The sequence below is a fragment of the Mustelus asterias genome, chromosome 3 (genome assembly GCF_964213995.1).
Source record: "Mustelus asterias chromosome 3, sMusAst1.hap1.1, whole genome shotgun sequence".
NCBI classification, from domain to species: Eukaryota; Metazoa; Chordata; class Chondrichthyes; order Carcharhiniformes; family Triakidae; genus Mustelus; species Mustelus asterias.
This window is the reverse complement of record NC_135803.1, coordinates 61,131,347-61,145,842: the sequence shown is the minus strand read 5'-3', so window position 1 is coordinate 61,145,842 and position 14,496 is coordinate 61,131,347. Positions and strand designations below refer to the sequence as shown.

The following is a 14,496-nucleotide window of genomic DNA, read 5'->3' as shown; positions in this document are numbered from 1 at the left end:
TTCTATGTTTATTTTATTTTCTCCGTGCAGTTACTTTAGCTTGATGCTTTTCAAAAATCATTGTGTACAAAGGCTAACGTTATGGAAGTTAGAGAGAAAGCTTGTCTGAATACCATAAAATCACATATATTTAGCATAATTTTCTATCCATACAGTATAATGTGTGGAAAATCCTGAGCATGCTCACCATTCTCAACATGTGCTTCCAGTGATTTAAGGGTCCCCACAGGGAGCTTGATTTTGTAAAACCAGCCCTAAAGCAGTTAAGTTCCATTTGATTGTCAACTGCATCTGTGCTTTGAAGATAACTGTACACATGTTTGGAGACAGGGAAATGTTTCTCTCTTTTAAATCAATGTGCATTTCAGCTAGTCTCATCTTAACCTGTTTCTATGCTTTCCAAAGGTTTGTGTGGAGTGCGGAGAGGATTACTGTTCGAGTTGCTTTGCTAAATTCCATCAAAAGGGGGCACTGAAGCTCCACAGATTTTTTCCTTTTCAGGTACAGACAAATCTTCTGTAACATACTTTTGTAACATGGTGATGTTAGTTACATATGTTTTAACTTTCTACTAATTTTTTAGATTGTAAATTTTATCTGATTTTAAGGCAGCATTCCAAAGTTGATGGGCGCGATCTTACCAGTTCGCCACGCCGGTCAGTCAGTGTGGTGAGCCAAGAAGATAGCGTGAGTGGTCGAAAGTCTAATTTCTGGCTATCCTCCTGGTCCCTCTTTACTGGCGCGAATTAACATAGGATTGCCGACATTGCTATCCAGTTACCGGGTTCGGCATGGCTGCTTCACCCCTTCCCAAATACTTCTCCCCTCGCCGGCAAGAGGTCACACTGATGAAAATCACGAAGCTCCGAGGTAGCAGGGACGAGGTGCCATGGCCATTCCGGGGGGATTGGAGGCCATTGAAGCCCCCGGGTGGTCAGGGGTATGGAGGGCAGTGCTCACCGGGCAGTGCCAGCCTGGCATTGCCCACATGGCACCCTGACCAATTGGGCACCATAATTGTTCCAAGGGCAGTGCTAAGGGGTGGAGCCTGAGTGGGGTGGGGCCTGATTGGGGGTGAGGTTGTGACGTGGGGGGAATGCCATGCACAATGACGAGGGAAATGCAAGGGGGATCGACACAAGGGTGGAGCTTTTCAAGGGGGGGGGGGGGGGTGGGGGTTGGTCATGCTAGGGTGGAGCCCTGCAAGGGACAGAGTGCCATGCAGGGGCGGGCCGCAGAAGGTGTCGTGGCGGAGGGGGGAGAGGAATGATGGAGTTCCGCCAGGAGATTCATTGGGAGGGTCCTGATGCCCCGATGTCGGCAGCCTGTGTTGATGTGGGTGGGTAGCAATGCCACTGATGATGGAGGGGAGGTCTGATGTCCGTGGGATGGGGTGGGAGGCGGTGAGAGGAGGTCTCCCAGCTCACTGTCAGATCAGGGCGCAGCACTGTGGTGCCCTGATCTGACTCTGGATTCACCAACATATTTAGGCCCCCACTCCCCCCACCGACACAAGGCTCCCAACTGTCAAAACAAATTGGCAGTCAATTGGAAGATTGCAGTCCCGAACTCACCAGCGTGGAAGACTCCCGTTTTCATGCTGTTGCGACACTTAGAAACTCTGGGAAATCGCCCCCGATGGCATTTCAATATGTTATTTTTGATTTTCTGCCTTCCAACAGAAATTCACAAATTGTGTTTATCATTGCACATTGGAAATTCTAGCGTTTACTGATAATAAATGAATGGCCAACAATCATGCCCACTGCTTTAGCTCACATTTGAATATATACTTAACTTCATACTTGAAGACAGCGGTATACACACACAAACGCACACACACTCACACTGATCAAAGACAATATACCACTGATGAACAAGACCTACTAATCATCGCTTTTGAAAAGGATTGATGTTAAGAGAAGCAATTATGTCCGTCCTCTTTGTTCAAAAGTGTGCAGGTTAGGTGAATTGGCCATGCTAAATTGCCCCTTGGTGTCCAAAGATGGGCAGGTTAGGTGGATTAGTCACGGTAAATGCATGTTATTATGGGGATAGGACGGGAGGGGGTTGGGGGTCGGGGGGGAGAGTGAACCTGGGAAGTTGCTCTTTCGAAGAGTCAGTGCAGACTTGATGGGCAGAATGGCCTCCTTCTGCAATGTTCTCCCCAAGCCTACAGAGGCTTCAGTAGAATTTGCTTCAAGGTGATTCCATTTGTTTCAGTTCCATTTTGCACTTGTTCAAAACAAAAAGTATACACTGCATTGCTGAGAATCCAAAATGAAATGAAGCATGGGAGAAGTGGGTTGTGATGGGTCTATACCTGAAATGTTAACTGATTTGTATTCTCTTAATAGATAGTACCTGGTCTGCTGGCTATCTCCAGCATTTACTTTTTTTGCTGCCATGGAAACACAAAATGATATTGAAATAAATAGGACCACTTTAAAGCAAATTCTTATGAGGCCTCTGTGGGATGGGGAGAACAATCATGGAATCATAGTACCCCTACATTGCAGAAGGAGGCCATTCTGCCCATCACGTCAGCACTGGCTCTTCGAAAGAGCATCTTACCCAGGCCCACTCCTCCCCGCTCCCCCATCCCTGTGACCCTGTGCATTTACCATGACTAATGCTGCCTCCAGCATTTACTGTTTTTGCTACCATGGTTTTCCCCTGCTGCATCTTTTTTCGACAGAACAATCTGTTCCACTTTCCTGGCAACGTGAACAGGTGCTGGTAAAAAAAATCTACCCTCAACATTTTTGCTGTGAGCAAAGGCCCAACTGAGTTCACAGTAACAGTTCTAAATACGCACTCCAATTTTATTTTCTAACTAATCAATACCTTTAGGCTTGTCTTAAAGGAAATTGGAGGATTTAAATTATGCTTTCCTTGTAGTGCTCCAAACTTAATTCCCTAGCTACTGATTCCATTCCTCTCCCTGGCAACAGTCTGATATTAAGCCAGTCTGTTGACAACATTACTTTAGTGTCACATTTGATCCTGTGATGAACTTCCGACTTCATATTCATGCCATCACTAACACTATGTATTCCTACCTTGGTAACATTGCTCGACGTTATCCCTGTCTCAACCCCTCATTCATATCTTTGTAGCCTCTGGACTTGACTATTACAGTGCACTCCTGGCCAGTCTCCCACATTCTACCATCCTTGAAGTAAACCTTGAGATCATTCAAAACTTAGCTGTCCATGTCTTAATTTGCAGCAAGTCCTGTTGCCCTATCACTCCTGTGCTCATTAACTTGACTTTAAAATTCTCAACTTTGATTTCATCTTAACTCTACGGAAAAACAACAGAAACTGTGAGGGTATGAGGGGCAAGTTGTCTGTGGTAGATTGGGAAACTACATTAAAAAGTATGACGGTAGATAGGCAATGGCTAGCATTTAAAGAATTATAAATAGGTTTACAACAAATATACATTTCACTGAGGCAAAAAGCCCAACAGGAAAAGTGTCTGACTGTGGTGAACAACAGAACTTAAGATTGTATTGGATCAAAGTAAGAGACTGTAAACTTGTCAAGAAGTAGTAAGCTGAGGACTTGGGCACTATTTAGCATTCAGCAAAGGAGGACCAAGAAAGAGAAAATAGAATATGAAAGTAAACCAGCAAAAAACATAAAAACAGACTGTAAAAAGATTCAAAATGCTTGTATGACTCGACAGGGTAGATGCAGGAAGATGTTTCCCCTGGTGAAAGATGTTTCCCCTGGTTGGCGGTCTATAACCAGCGGGCACAGTCTCAGAGTAACAGGTAGGCCATTTAGGACTGAAATGAGGGGAAACTTCTTCAGTCAAAGGGTGGTGAATCTTTGTAATTTTTTACACAGAGAGCTGTGGAGGTTTAGTCATTGAGTATGTTCAAGACAGAGTTCGATAGATTTCTGGATACTAAAGATATCATAGGATATGGGGATAGTGCTGGAAAATTTTATTGGTAAGAATCGTAGTGGACATGCTGAATTTCCTTAGCCCTCTGAGAAAGTAGAAGTGTTGGCGGGGTTTCTTAACTATAGCCGATAGTTTTGGAAGTGTATACTGCTTCTATGATTATGGGGGGATAAAAACTATGAGACCTTTGAGGTCTTGTTGTTCTGTTGAGAACCTAAAGCTTTATCTTTCCTTTTAATTAGACCCATAAAGTATTTAAAATTAACATGAATGCACCAACACGAAGTAAAACATCAACATTTTCTGGGATAGCATGTCCCCCTACATTTAGAATTTATAAATGTGCTGCCTTAAACTCCAACTGAAATTAGGTTAAACTTATAAGGGATATGGAGATAATGCGGGAAAATTGTATTGAGGTAGAAAATCAACCTTCGATTAATCAAATTGAATGGTGGAGCATATGCAAGGGGCTAAATGGCCTATTCCAGCTCCTAGTTCATCTGTTCATATTTAAATATATGTTGTTGTATCTGCGTTTTCTGTTGCTAATTTTGTGTGTTTATGTTTTGTTCAATTCTGCTAGGAAAGGAAACTGGACGGCTGTATGGTGGGTGTAGGGCTTGAAGGGAGGGAAGAGGTTTGTTCTTAGTATAGACCTCGTGGACATGAAGGCCATTCGTGATTTGGGCATGTTGTAGGTCTGAGGATCTGTCGGGTTATTTTCAGCTTTGGCTAGTGGGAGATAGGTGAAGGCTACCTTTTGAGTCTTATTGAAACAGGAGTATTAGTCCAACAAACCTCACTTTTTAAAGAATGATGAGTACAAATGTGTTACATTTTGTGTACTCGTACTTAGAAGAAGGACACCTCAGAAATGCTATGACACTAGCACCAAAACTCTTTTTTGCAGATAAATTACAGTTAAAATAGTTGGCCATACAGTTAAAATATTTAGGTAAATTCAGACAGCATTTGGCCAGTTGGAAGGACATAATTATATATGAGGTTTCCATTTTTTGAAGTACTGGCAGTGAATTGTAAGAGTTACTAGAGGGAATTAATTTAAAATATATTTAATCTATTAATGATTATAGAGAATATTTATGCGGATTTTATTCTGCTTTCAGTGGCCTCAGACTTGTGCTCTAATCAACTCTCACCTGTAGAGATTTGTCAGATATTAATTACTAATGAAATTTCATGTTTTTCTTGTATACCACTACTGTTTGTATTACTTCTAACTCAATTGTGCCATAAATAAAAGACCTCAATTCCAGCATAAAATGTGGGCACATCTTTTGTGGCGAGAATAAAATGTCTGAGTTCTTTTTATCTATGACTTTCATGCATAAATAAGGTTTGAGGAAGAAGCAACTGCCTATTTCAGGCAGAAGTGGAAGCATCAAGTATTTTCAAATCAAGAAAGAGTATTTAAGTCTTCATATGGCTGCTAATATTCGTGTGCCCTGTGTATGTCATATTTAATTAAAGTGCAGCAACTGTTATACATGTACAGATTTAAATTATGCAGAAATGACCTATAATACAAATACAACAGACCACTTTACTGCAGGGTATAATTCGTTGGTATGTAGCTTATCAAATATTTTATTTTTCATACTAACACACTGCTTCTGTTTTATTATAGCAGTATTGGTGAACATCAGAGAAATCAGTGAAATTAATTTGCTAATCTTAAATCTTCTGTTACTCATTCTCCTGCTCTGTGTTCCACTCAGTCTTTTAATTATGCACCGACTACAAATAGAACAGCTTGACTAATTGGGCTAAATCTTCCTCTGGGGTTTGGGAAACCTGACCTGCACAGTTTCATGGCATTCAAACTGCACACCCAACCCATGTGTGCCTTCACATGCCATTTTTGACTTTTCACCCAAGAGGTGGCCTTGCAATGTGGTCTGCGAGCTGCTCTGGAGTGCCTGAGGAGTGAGAGTGCAGAGGCAGGCCAATTAATTCCCTTTGGCAACTCCTGTTCTACAACACAGTATCCCAGCTCCCCCAACATTTAAAACCCCCTGAACCTCACTCCTCACTACCTCCATCCTCTTGTCAGCTCATTTCCATCTAATCACCCATGCCATTATCACACCCCCATGTATCCTCCCAGGCACCCTCAGATCACCCATGCCACCCCATGTATTCTCTGTACCCCCTCGGGTCTCCTATGCCACCTCTGTGCCCCAAAGGTGGTGGTGAGCTGTCTGCTTGAAATCCTGCAGTCCATGTGGTGTAGGTACACCCACAGTGCTGTTAGAAAAGGAGTTCCAGGGTTTTGATCCAAAATCATTTACAATTGCAAGCTGTTGAAACTGTCATTCATTCTTAGACGAATGGAACATCTTCTATGCTGGAACCCATGAGCATTTGGAGCATTGATAATGGCCACAGCTGTCCAAACAATGCACTTCTCTCTGGGAAGGAAAGAACAGCAGGTCCTAATTTCAATTTCAAAGCAGAGTGTCTGTCAATCAGTGTAAGGGAACAGGTGGTGTCAAAACCATTAAAAAAAAACTAGTCAGAGCCATTTAAATCACAGTAAAAAAGATGATTACACAAGTTGACAGAAAATCTTGTAATATGTTTCATTGATTTATGGACCATTCTCCATTGGAAAAGCACTGTATTGCTTTGAACAAATATACAAGATGGTCAATGTAAAGATAAATTTACTTGAAGGTGTAAAAACACTTTACACTTAACTTTTAATTTGTTCCAGAAACCTCAGCATGTTTTCCATTTTCTTCACAAATTCTCAAACCTGCAAAACCCCACGCCACCAGATGAAAATGATGTGCGGGAGGAAATCCGATTTTTGTCTCCCGTTTAAAATGGGGAATTTGACCTTTGCAGGGTTGGATGTGCGTTTTGCCACCAGGCATTACCTACCTGCGAAAAGGCCAGAGGAAAATAATGCAAGGTTAAGAATGCAGAGGGAAATTTGATTTTCTCCGAGAAAATCAGTGGATATTTGTACAGCAAAACATGCCTTTGCACCCAGATGAAAATTTAGTCCATTAACTCCATTGAAAATGCAACTTTAATTCCAAATGGCATTAATTTCCACCACTAGGCCAAAATAACACACGTAGTCCAGGATTAAACTTTGTGGCTTAATTATTTTTGAGAGAATGCTCCAAAAAGGCCATGAGCACGCCATTAGAATTTAGATGCACTGCCAAAATAATGGTGCAGAAGGTTGCCTGTGCCACCTTGTGGTATAAAGGGGATTAGAATTTTTACACTGATTCAATAGGTTTGTGCCTTTAAGAAATTCTGTTCACTACATAATGAGAAAGTAAAAATAAAAATTGAGAATAACTATCTTTCTGCTTTTGTTTCTATCGACAAGCGAGTGAAGGGTTGGGGGGCAAACATGAAAGTAGCGATGAGATCACATTCAGATAAGCCATGGTCTCTTTGCACCAAAAGACATCTTGAAGTAGTACCAGATAAATAACCACATTGCATCCTTCAACGTTTGCTTCATTCCACATGCTCAAGGCAAGATTAACAAAACATCACTAAAGGTAAACACATTTTCAGCTCCATTATCAAGGCAGAAAAGGCAAAAGTGAACAGAAAATTTAAGTTCAGTGTGTATAAAAGTATTCATCAGCTAAAATATGTTGGCGGAGCAGGCTCAAGGGTCAAATGTTCTTAAGTCCTATTTTCCTTTTCTTTTGGAGAGGGAAGGAAATGCAGCAGAGTTTGAAAAGGTGCAGAGGTAGATCATATGGAAAAGAACATTACTGTCACGTTTATACCCTGTATCATTTTGTACTCTGTACATGACAGTGTATTAATAACAGAAATCATTCATGCTATCTTTTGAAGTGGTATAAAGAGGGCACTGTGGTAATGATATTTGATCGGGTAGATTAGTAAAATAGTTGTTACATCAAAGTTCCTGGACTTCTATGTTTTGTGGCCAACATATTTTAGCTAGTGAATAATTTTATACACACTGAACTTAAATTTTCTGTTCACCTTTGCCTTTTCTGCCTTGATAATGGAGCTGAAAATGTGTTTACCTTTAGTGATGTTTTGTTAATCTTGCCTTGAGCATGTGGAATGAAGCAAACGTTGAAGGATGCAATATGGTTATTTATCTGGTATTACTTCAAGATGTCTTTTGGTGCAAAGAGCAACATTAACTTCGTGTAGAGATTTTCAGTCGCAAGATCTATTGTGTTGTACTGGTTTTGGGTCATTTTGTTCCATTATGTTTGCAAATGTTCTTTGGAGAACTGTTGAATATTCATGAGGAATAACTGAATAATAAATGACTTAAAAATCTAGGCGGGAATGGTAATCTAACACAGTCCTTATTAAGCTGCCTCTTTAAAAAAAATCCTATTTAAAATTGTCATCCATTTTTATAATATTGACAGGCTGAGGAACATACATCAAGCAATTCGTTGCATTTAGTCACCCAATTTAAAAAACAAATTGAATCTGATGACCCACCTGTGAATACTAAGCAGTTTCTGAAGAAACAGTTTTCATCTCAAAGGGGAAAACAACATGCTGAGGTAAGTTTTATTATCTGAAATTAAGATTTTATCTGAGAAAGGGCTACAATTTAAATTGGTGCATATTTGCATTTGTTAATTAGAACCCAGTTTTAAATAGGAAGCATCAAATTTTATAACTGGTACCAATTACCAACAGGAATCACATCAACCGAGAAAGCTAGCAAAACTGTTCAATAGTTTCAAAAAGTCTAACTCCTAAAGCAAATCAGAATGCAAGCCAATGACATTTGAAAACAAGTAAAGTTTATTTATTAGTCACAAGTAGACTTACTTTCACACTGAAATTAAGTTACTGTGAAAATCCCCTCGTCGCCACACTCTGGCGCCTGTTCGGGTACGCTGAGGGAGAATTTTAGCCTGGCCAGTTCATCTAACCTGCACATCTTTGGACTGTGGGAGGAAACCGGAGCACCCGAAGGAAACCCACACAGACACGGGGAGAATGAGCAAACTCCACACAGACCGTGAACCAAGCCAGGAATCAAACCTGGGTCCCTGGTGCTGTGAGGCAGCAGTGCTAACCACTGTGCCACCGTGTTGCCCCTTACAGCGACTTACAGTGAAAGTGTAAATGGGACATTGAACTATTTTCATCTGTAACATTCTTTCATTTTCTTTTTAAGAATATTGAAGGGTGTTACCAGCCAAATGGTGAGAAGGTCCAAGGTTTATTTTCTGTGGGAGTGTGGGATGGGAGGGGAGGAACAATTAACCTCCAGCAGTTATAATTTTTGACAATTTATTTGGTTTATTTAGTGTTTTAGAATTTGCATGGGCATTGCTAAAGTTTCATTTAAGAAGGGGCTTCTGTAAAATTTTCTTGAGAATAACTCCTGACATTTGGGAGTTAATGATCTTTTATATTTCAAAACTTCTGTTGCCCAGTAGCAGCATCTTTTGCTGAGAAATGTTTCAGTCCATTACCTGAGTAGGGTATTTGAACTCGATCTTGGAGTTTAAGGTAGCACATTTATAAATTCTAACCACTGTAGGGGGACATGGTGTCCCAGAAAATGTTGATGTTTTACTTTGTGTTGATGCATTGATGTTAATTCTAAATACTTTATGGGTCTAATTAAAAGGAAAGATAAAGCTTTAGGTTATCAGTAGAACAACAAGACCTCAAAGGTCTCAGAGGTTCTATCCCCCCATAATCACAGAAGCCGTAATCACCTTTCAAAACTATTGTCCATAGTTAAGAAAGCCCACCAACGCCTCCACTTTCTCAGGAGGCTAAGGAAATTTGGCAAGTCCACTACGATTGTCACCAATTTTTACACTTGCACCATAGAAAGCATCCTTTCCGGATGTATCACAGTTTGATATGGCTTCTGCTCTGACCAAGACTGCAAGAAACTACGAAGCGTTGTGAACATAGCCCAGTCACCATGCAAACCAGCCTCCCACCCACTGACTCTGTCTACACTTCCTGCTGCCTCAGAAAAGCAGCCAGCATAATCAAGGACCCCACGCACCCAGCATATACTCTCTTTCACCTTCTTCCATCAGGAAAAAGATACAAAAGTCTGAGATCATGTACCAACTGATTCAAGAACAGCTTCTTCTCTACTGTCATCAGACTTTTAAGTGGACCCACTGCTGGTGGTGTCATCAGCAAACTTGCAAATGGAGTTGGAGCAGAATTTGGCCACACAGTCATAGGTGTATAAGGAGTATAGTAAGGAGCTGAAGACATAGCCTTGTGGGGACCTCAGTGTTGAGGATGATCATGAAGGATGTGTTGTTGCCTATCCTTACTAATTGCGGTCTGTGGGTTAGGAAGTCTAGAATCTAGTTGCAGAGGGAAGAGGTGAGCCCTAGCCATGAGTCAGAAAGGTAGACCTTCAACTTCTCACATTACAGTTATTCTGTCGCTGTTTTTTTTGCCCCACTATTGAACAGCCCAACAATTGTTTTAGTATTTTAATTGTACAAATAAGTCCATATCTGATTTTTCAACTATAATGGTAAATACATTTGATCTCCTTTTGGAATTTCTCTTAAAGCTGGCCTTCTGATCATATTTCAATAGCCATTTCAGAATTATTTATTTTGCCTGAGCATTGTTCTGTAGCTCTATTGGACACAATTCACACTTTATAAAGTTTGCGTTGAGCTGAAAGAACAGTTTAGGAATTGCCATCTTCTGCAAGCTAATCTTCAGACAGCCTCGAGGACTCTTTGTAGCTATGGATTGATGGTCATCTTAATTTTTTATGCCATGGAGTCCTTCCAGACTATTACGAAAGGCATCAGCCAGTCAGCTTTAGGTGGGCTTAAAGTCCAATGAAAAATGCCATGCTTGCTCTTGGCAATATCTTCATAACTTTTCAAAAAGAAAGCTTCCAGCAGTTTGAGAGAGCACAGAACTACTGATTCACACGGTTTCCTCTAGTGCAGGGTGCCTTTGGTGGAACTTATGAGGCCATGAGTGCTTCACTTGAGAACTGCAGATAAATTAGTTACTGCAGTTAATATAAAAGTATAATTCCAGAATACTATAGCATGGAACTACTTGTGATCGGGTGGATTACATGCAAAATTCTGCACATTATTGGTCATTTCCTTGGTGTTGATATAATTCTTGTATTTTGCAGCAATCCACCTGTGCTGCGCTTTGAAGCCCTTGCTTCATGACTCCAATCCAGAAACACATATAGCAGTAGAATGACAGTAAATGCAAAAAGGCTCCACCAGCATTGTTGATCTGCAGACCCCATGCTTGCTGATGCAGCATCTCTGAACATTCTAACCAATTAAGTAACATTGTTGTATAGACCAGTCAACATGAGCAAGATCATTGCCAGATGTCACATACTTCATAATTTAACAACCAGCAAAGTGTAAGCGTAAGATGGTCCAGAAGTTCGAAGTCCCCAAGAGAAGAGGCTTACTCTGAGGTAGTTGTTGTGAACGCAGGTAGATAAAGTCCCTGATTGCCAACTACTCTTACAATTGTGCAGCAATGGGTCATTAATTAAAAAAGACCGATTACAATCTCCATGAACTTGAGGCACCTCCCATCCAATTGTCCAATTTCTGTCATGTCATATAATTTAGAAGATTTTAACCCACCCTACATAAGCAATACAGTACATACAAAAAGGAAGTCAAATGGATGGATCTGTTGTGTCTCTTCACAGTCCAAAAATGTGCGGGTTAGGTCGATTGGCCATGCTAAAATTGCCCCTTAGTGTCCTGAGATGTGTAGCTTAGAGGGATTAACGGGTAAAATATATAGGGATATGGGGGTAGGGCCTGGGTGGGATTGTGGTCGGTGCAGATTCGATGGGCCGAATGGCCTCCTTCTGCACTGTAGGGTTTCCATGATTTCAATGATTCTATAACTATGAAATGCTGTAAACCCCATGTGATTTTCATCTGGGTGGGACTTGTCCAGCTACTTCGTTCTCATCTTCTATACCTAAGCTATGTTTACAGTAGGAAGTTTAATCTAACAAAGTTTTACTGCAATGCCTGTTATCTATCGGTTTTCTAAATTGTGAAAGTTTACTGCAGCAATACATGGTCTGCTGCATAAATAAATGAAAGCAACTTTCATGTTGGAGAACTTGGAATAAAAGAAATATCAAAACATGATAACATTTTATAATTTCCTGTACAATTGTAGGTTCTTAACATGGAAGAAGAGGATGATGAATCAGCTATATGTATGCAAAGCAATAGTGCAGATGATTTGAACAGTAGTTCATTATTAAATGGTGACTTTGATGAGGAACAGTCGTCAAAGACTTTCCAAGAAGCACTAAAAGAATGGAGAGACAGCAAACCTGGTGAAACAGAATGGGCTCCCGAAATATTTTCAGGTAGAAATGATTGTGGCACTTCTATTTTGAAAACTCAAACAATTTAAGGAAAAACATCTTAAAATGTGAATTAGCAACTTAAATAAAACATTATTTTGTGTAAATTATTGAAAGTGAAAACACTGATAAATTTGAACAGTGTCATGATACTAATCATAAATAAGGAAAGGAGAACAGCATTTCAATTAAATTAGGAGCTGTCATAAACCACTGCCAAATGATTTGTATTCACGCTCTATAAATTACAGCTAACACCCTTCTTAGTCTCTGTGATGTATTTCTCCAGTCTCTTCAGTTCTTTCAATATCTCTTTCACATACTGTCACATTTGCTTCTCCAACATACAGTCCATCGTATCACCCGCACCCTCTCAGTCTCCAGTTGTGTCCGATCAATTTTTCAGTAAACCTGGGATAAATGGTGCCAGAAATATGTTCCACAGTCTAGTCCAACACAAATCCCCCTGCAAATGTAGATACATGTCTAAGTGTATTTTCTGCCATTTGCCTGACTCAGGGAGCCTACTTCAGTCTCGCACCAACATTCAGAAAGAGATGAAGAGGGCCTTTCAGTATCAATTCCAGTGGTGTCCAAGACAGGCTGTTCTGATAACTCAACAGCAACTGGACAAATCTTGTGCAAGAAAATGGTTTATTTTTCAGAAGTTTGGCTTCTTTTTCAGGCGTAACTCTGGTGAAAACGTGGATCCTGCCTCTGGCACACCAGTGCCTCAGACCCTGAAAGTCAGTAGATGCAAACTAGAGAAGTTCCCTGTTAAGAAGCCTAGGATGTAGAGAAAAAAAATACTGGGAACAGTGCCAGGCACACCTAAGAATGAGGTGCCAATTTGGTGCAGCCATAACACAGGAATACATGCATGCTAAACATCAGAAGTAGCATGTGACAAACAGAGCAAAGTGATTCCAAAACCAATGGATCAAAACTCTGCAGTCCTGCCATATCCAGCCATGAATGGTGCAGTCAATTAAACAACTAACTGGAGGAGGAGGAGGCACCAAAAACCTTCCCATCCCCAAAGATGGAGGAACGTAAAATGTCAAACCGGAGTGGAGCATAATCACCAGTATGAAGTAGTGGGCTAAATGGCCTGTTTCTGTAATGTTTATCCCTGTGAAAACCATTTAAAAGATAATTACAAGACTGTGGACACTAAGTATGATGTGTACTCCTACCCCTAGGCCCGATATTACCATCAAGTTGCACTCATTTTCGGGCACGAAAACTTGGTAAAGTTGGGTGTGAGGCGAGTAGTGGAATCTGCGCCCACCTTCATGCCGGTTCCCCCTTTACCAAGGCCCAAAAATGGCTGTGATCGGGACCGCGCCTGAAACAGGCGCAATGGCTATTTAAATGCATTTGCATGCATTTAAATTGACTTAATGGGCTGCACGCCCAACCTTACCGGCACTTCCCTTTTTACCACCGTGTTCGCCCATCCAGATTCGGCATGAAACAGACATGCTCCACAAAAATCCGATTTGGGCGCTCCAGTTTGTGAGGAGGTAGGTGTCTAACATCCGACAGCTCTCTGCTTGAGATTGGTGGGGGAGGTCCGCTGCCACTCTGTGGTGAGTGAGGGGGGAAGGGGGGTCCGCTGCCACTCTGCCTGTGATTAGTGAGAGGGAAGGGGGGGTCTGCTGCCACTCTGCCTGTGATCAGTGAGAGGGAAGGGGGGGGGTCCACTGCCACTCTGCCTGTGATCGGTGATGGGGAAGGGGGATGTCCACTGCCACTCTGCCTGTGATCAGTGATGGGGAAGGGGGGTGTCCGCTGCCACTCTGCCTGTGATCAGTGATGGGGAAGGGGAGGGGATCCGCTGCCACTCTGCCTGTGATGGGGAAGGGGGATGTCCACTGCCACTCTGCCTGTGATCAGTGATGGGGAAGGGGGGTGTCCGCTGCCACTCTGCCTGTGATCAGTGATGGGGAAGGGGGGGGGGGATCCGCTGCCACTCTGCCTGTGATCAGTGACGGGGAAGGGGGTGTCTGTTGCCACTCTGCCTGAAATCGGTGGGGGGAAGGGGGAGGGGCCCACGATTGGTCTGTTTGGCAGAGGGGGTGGGGGAGATAAGGGGGTCAGTAATGTGGGAGTGGGGAAATGTCTGTGGGGGCCAGAGGGAGGCACTGTCTGGCCCAGAAACGATGTGACAGGATAGAATAGGCATTCTATAT

The 14,496-nt window shown here is 41.8% G+C and overlaps 1 protein-coding gene across 1 annotated transcript in view; it reads left to right on the top strand.

Annotated features, from left to right (window-relative positions):
* zbbx (zinc finger, B-box domain containing) overlaps positions 1-12,563 on the top strand; it is a 36,910-nt gene extending 24,347 nt beyond the window's left edge. Inside the window, exons 7-9 of the mRNA XM_078202648.1 lie at positions 406-501; positions 8,334-8,474; positions 12,109-12,563. Coding sequence (XP_078058774.1) covers positions 406-501; positions 8,334-8,474; positions 12,109-12,351 — 480 coding nt within the window. The 3' untranslated portion in view covers positions 12,352-12,563. The remainder of the gene's footprint in view (positions 1-405; positions 502-8,333; positions 8,475-12,108) is intronic.
* Positions 12,564-14,496: the final 1,933 nt, after the last annotated feature.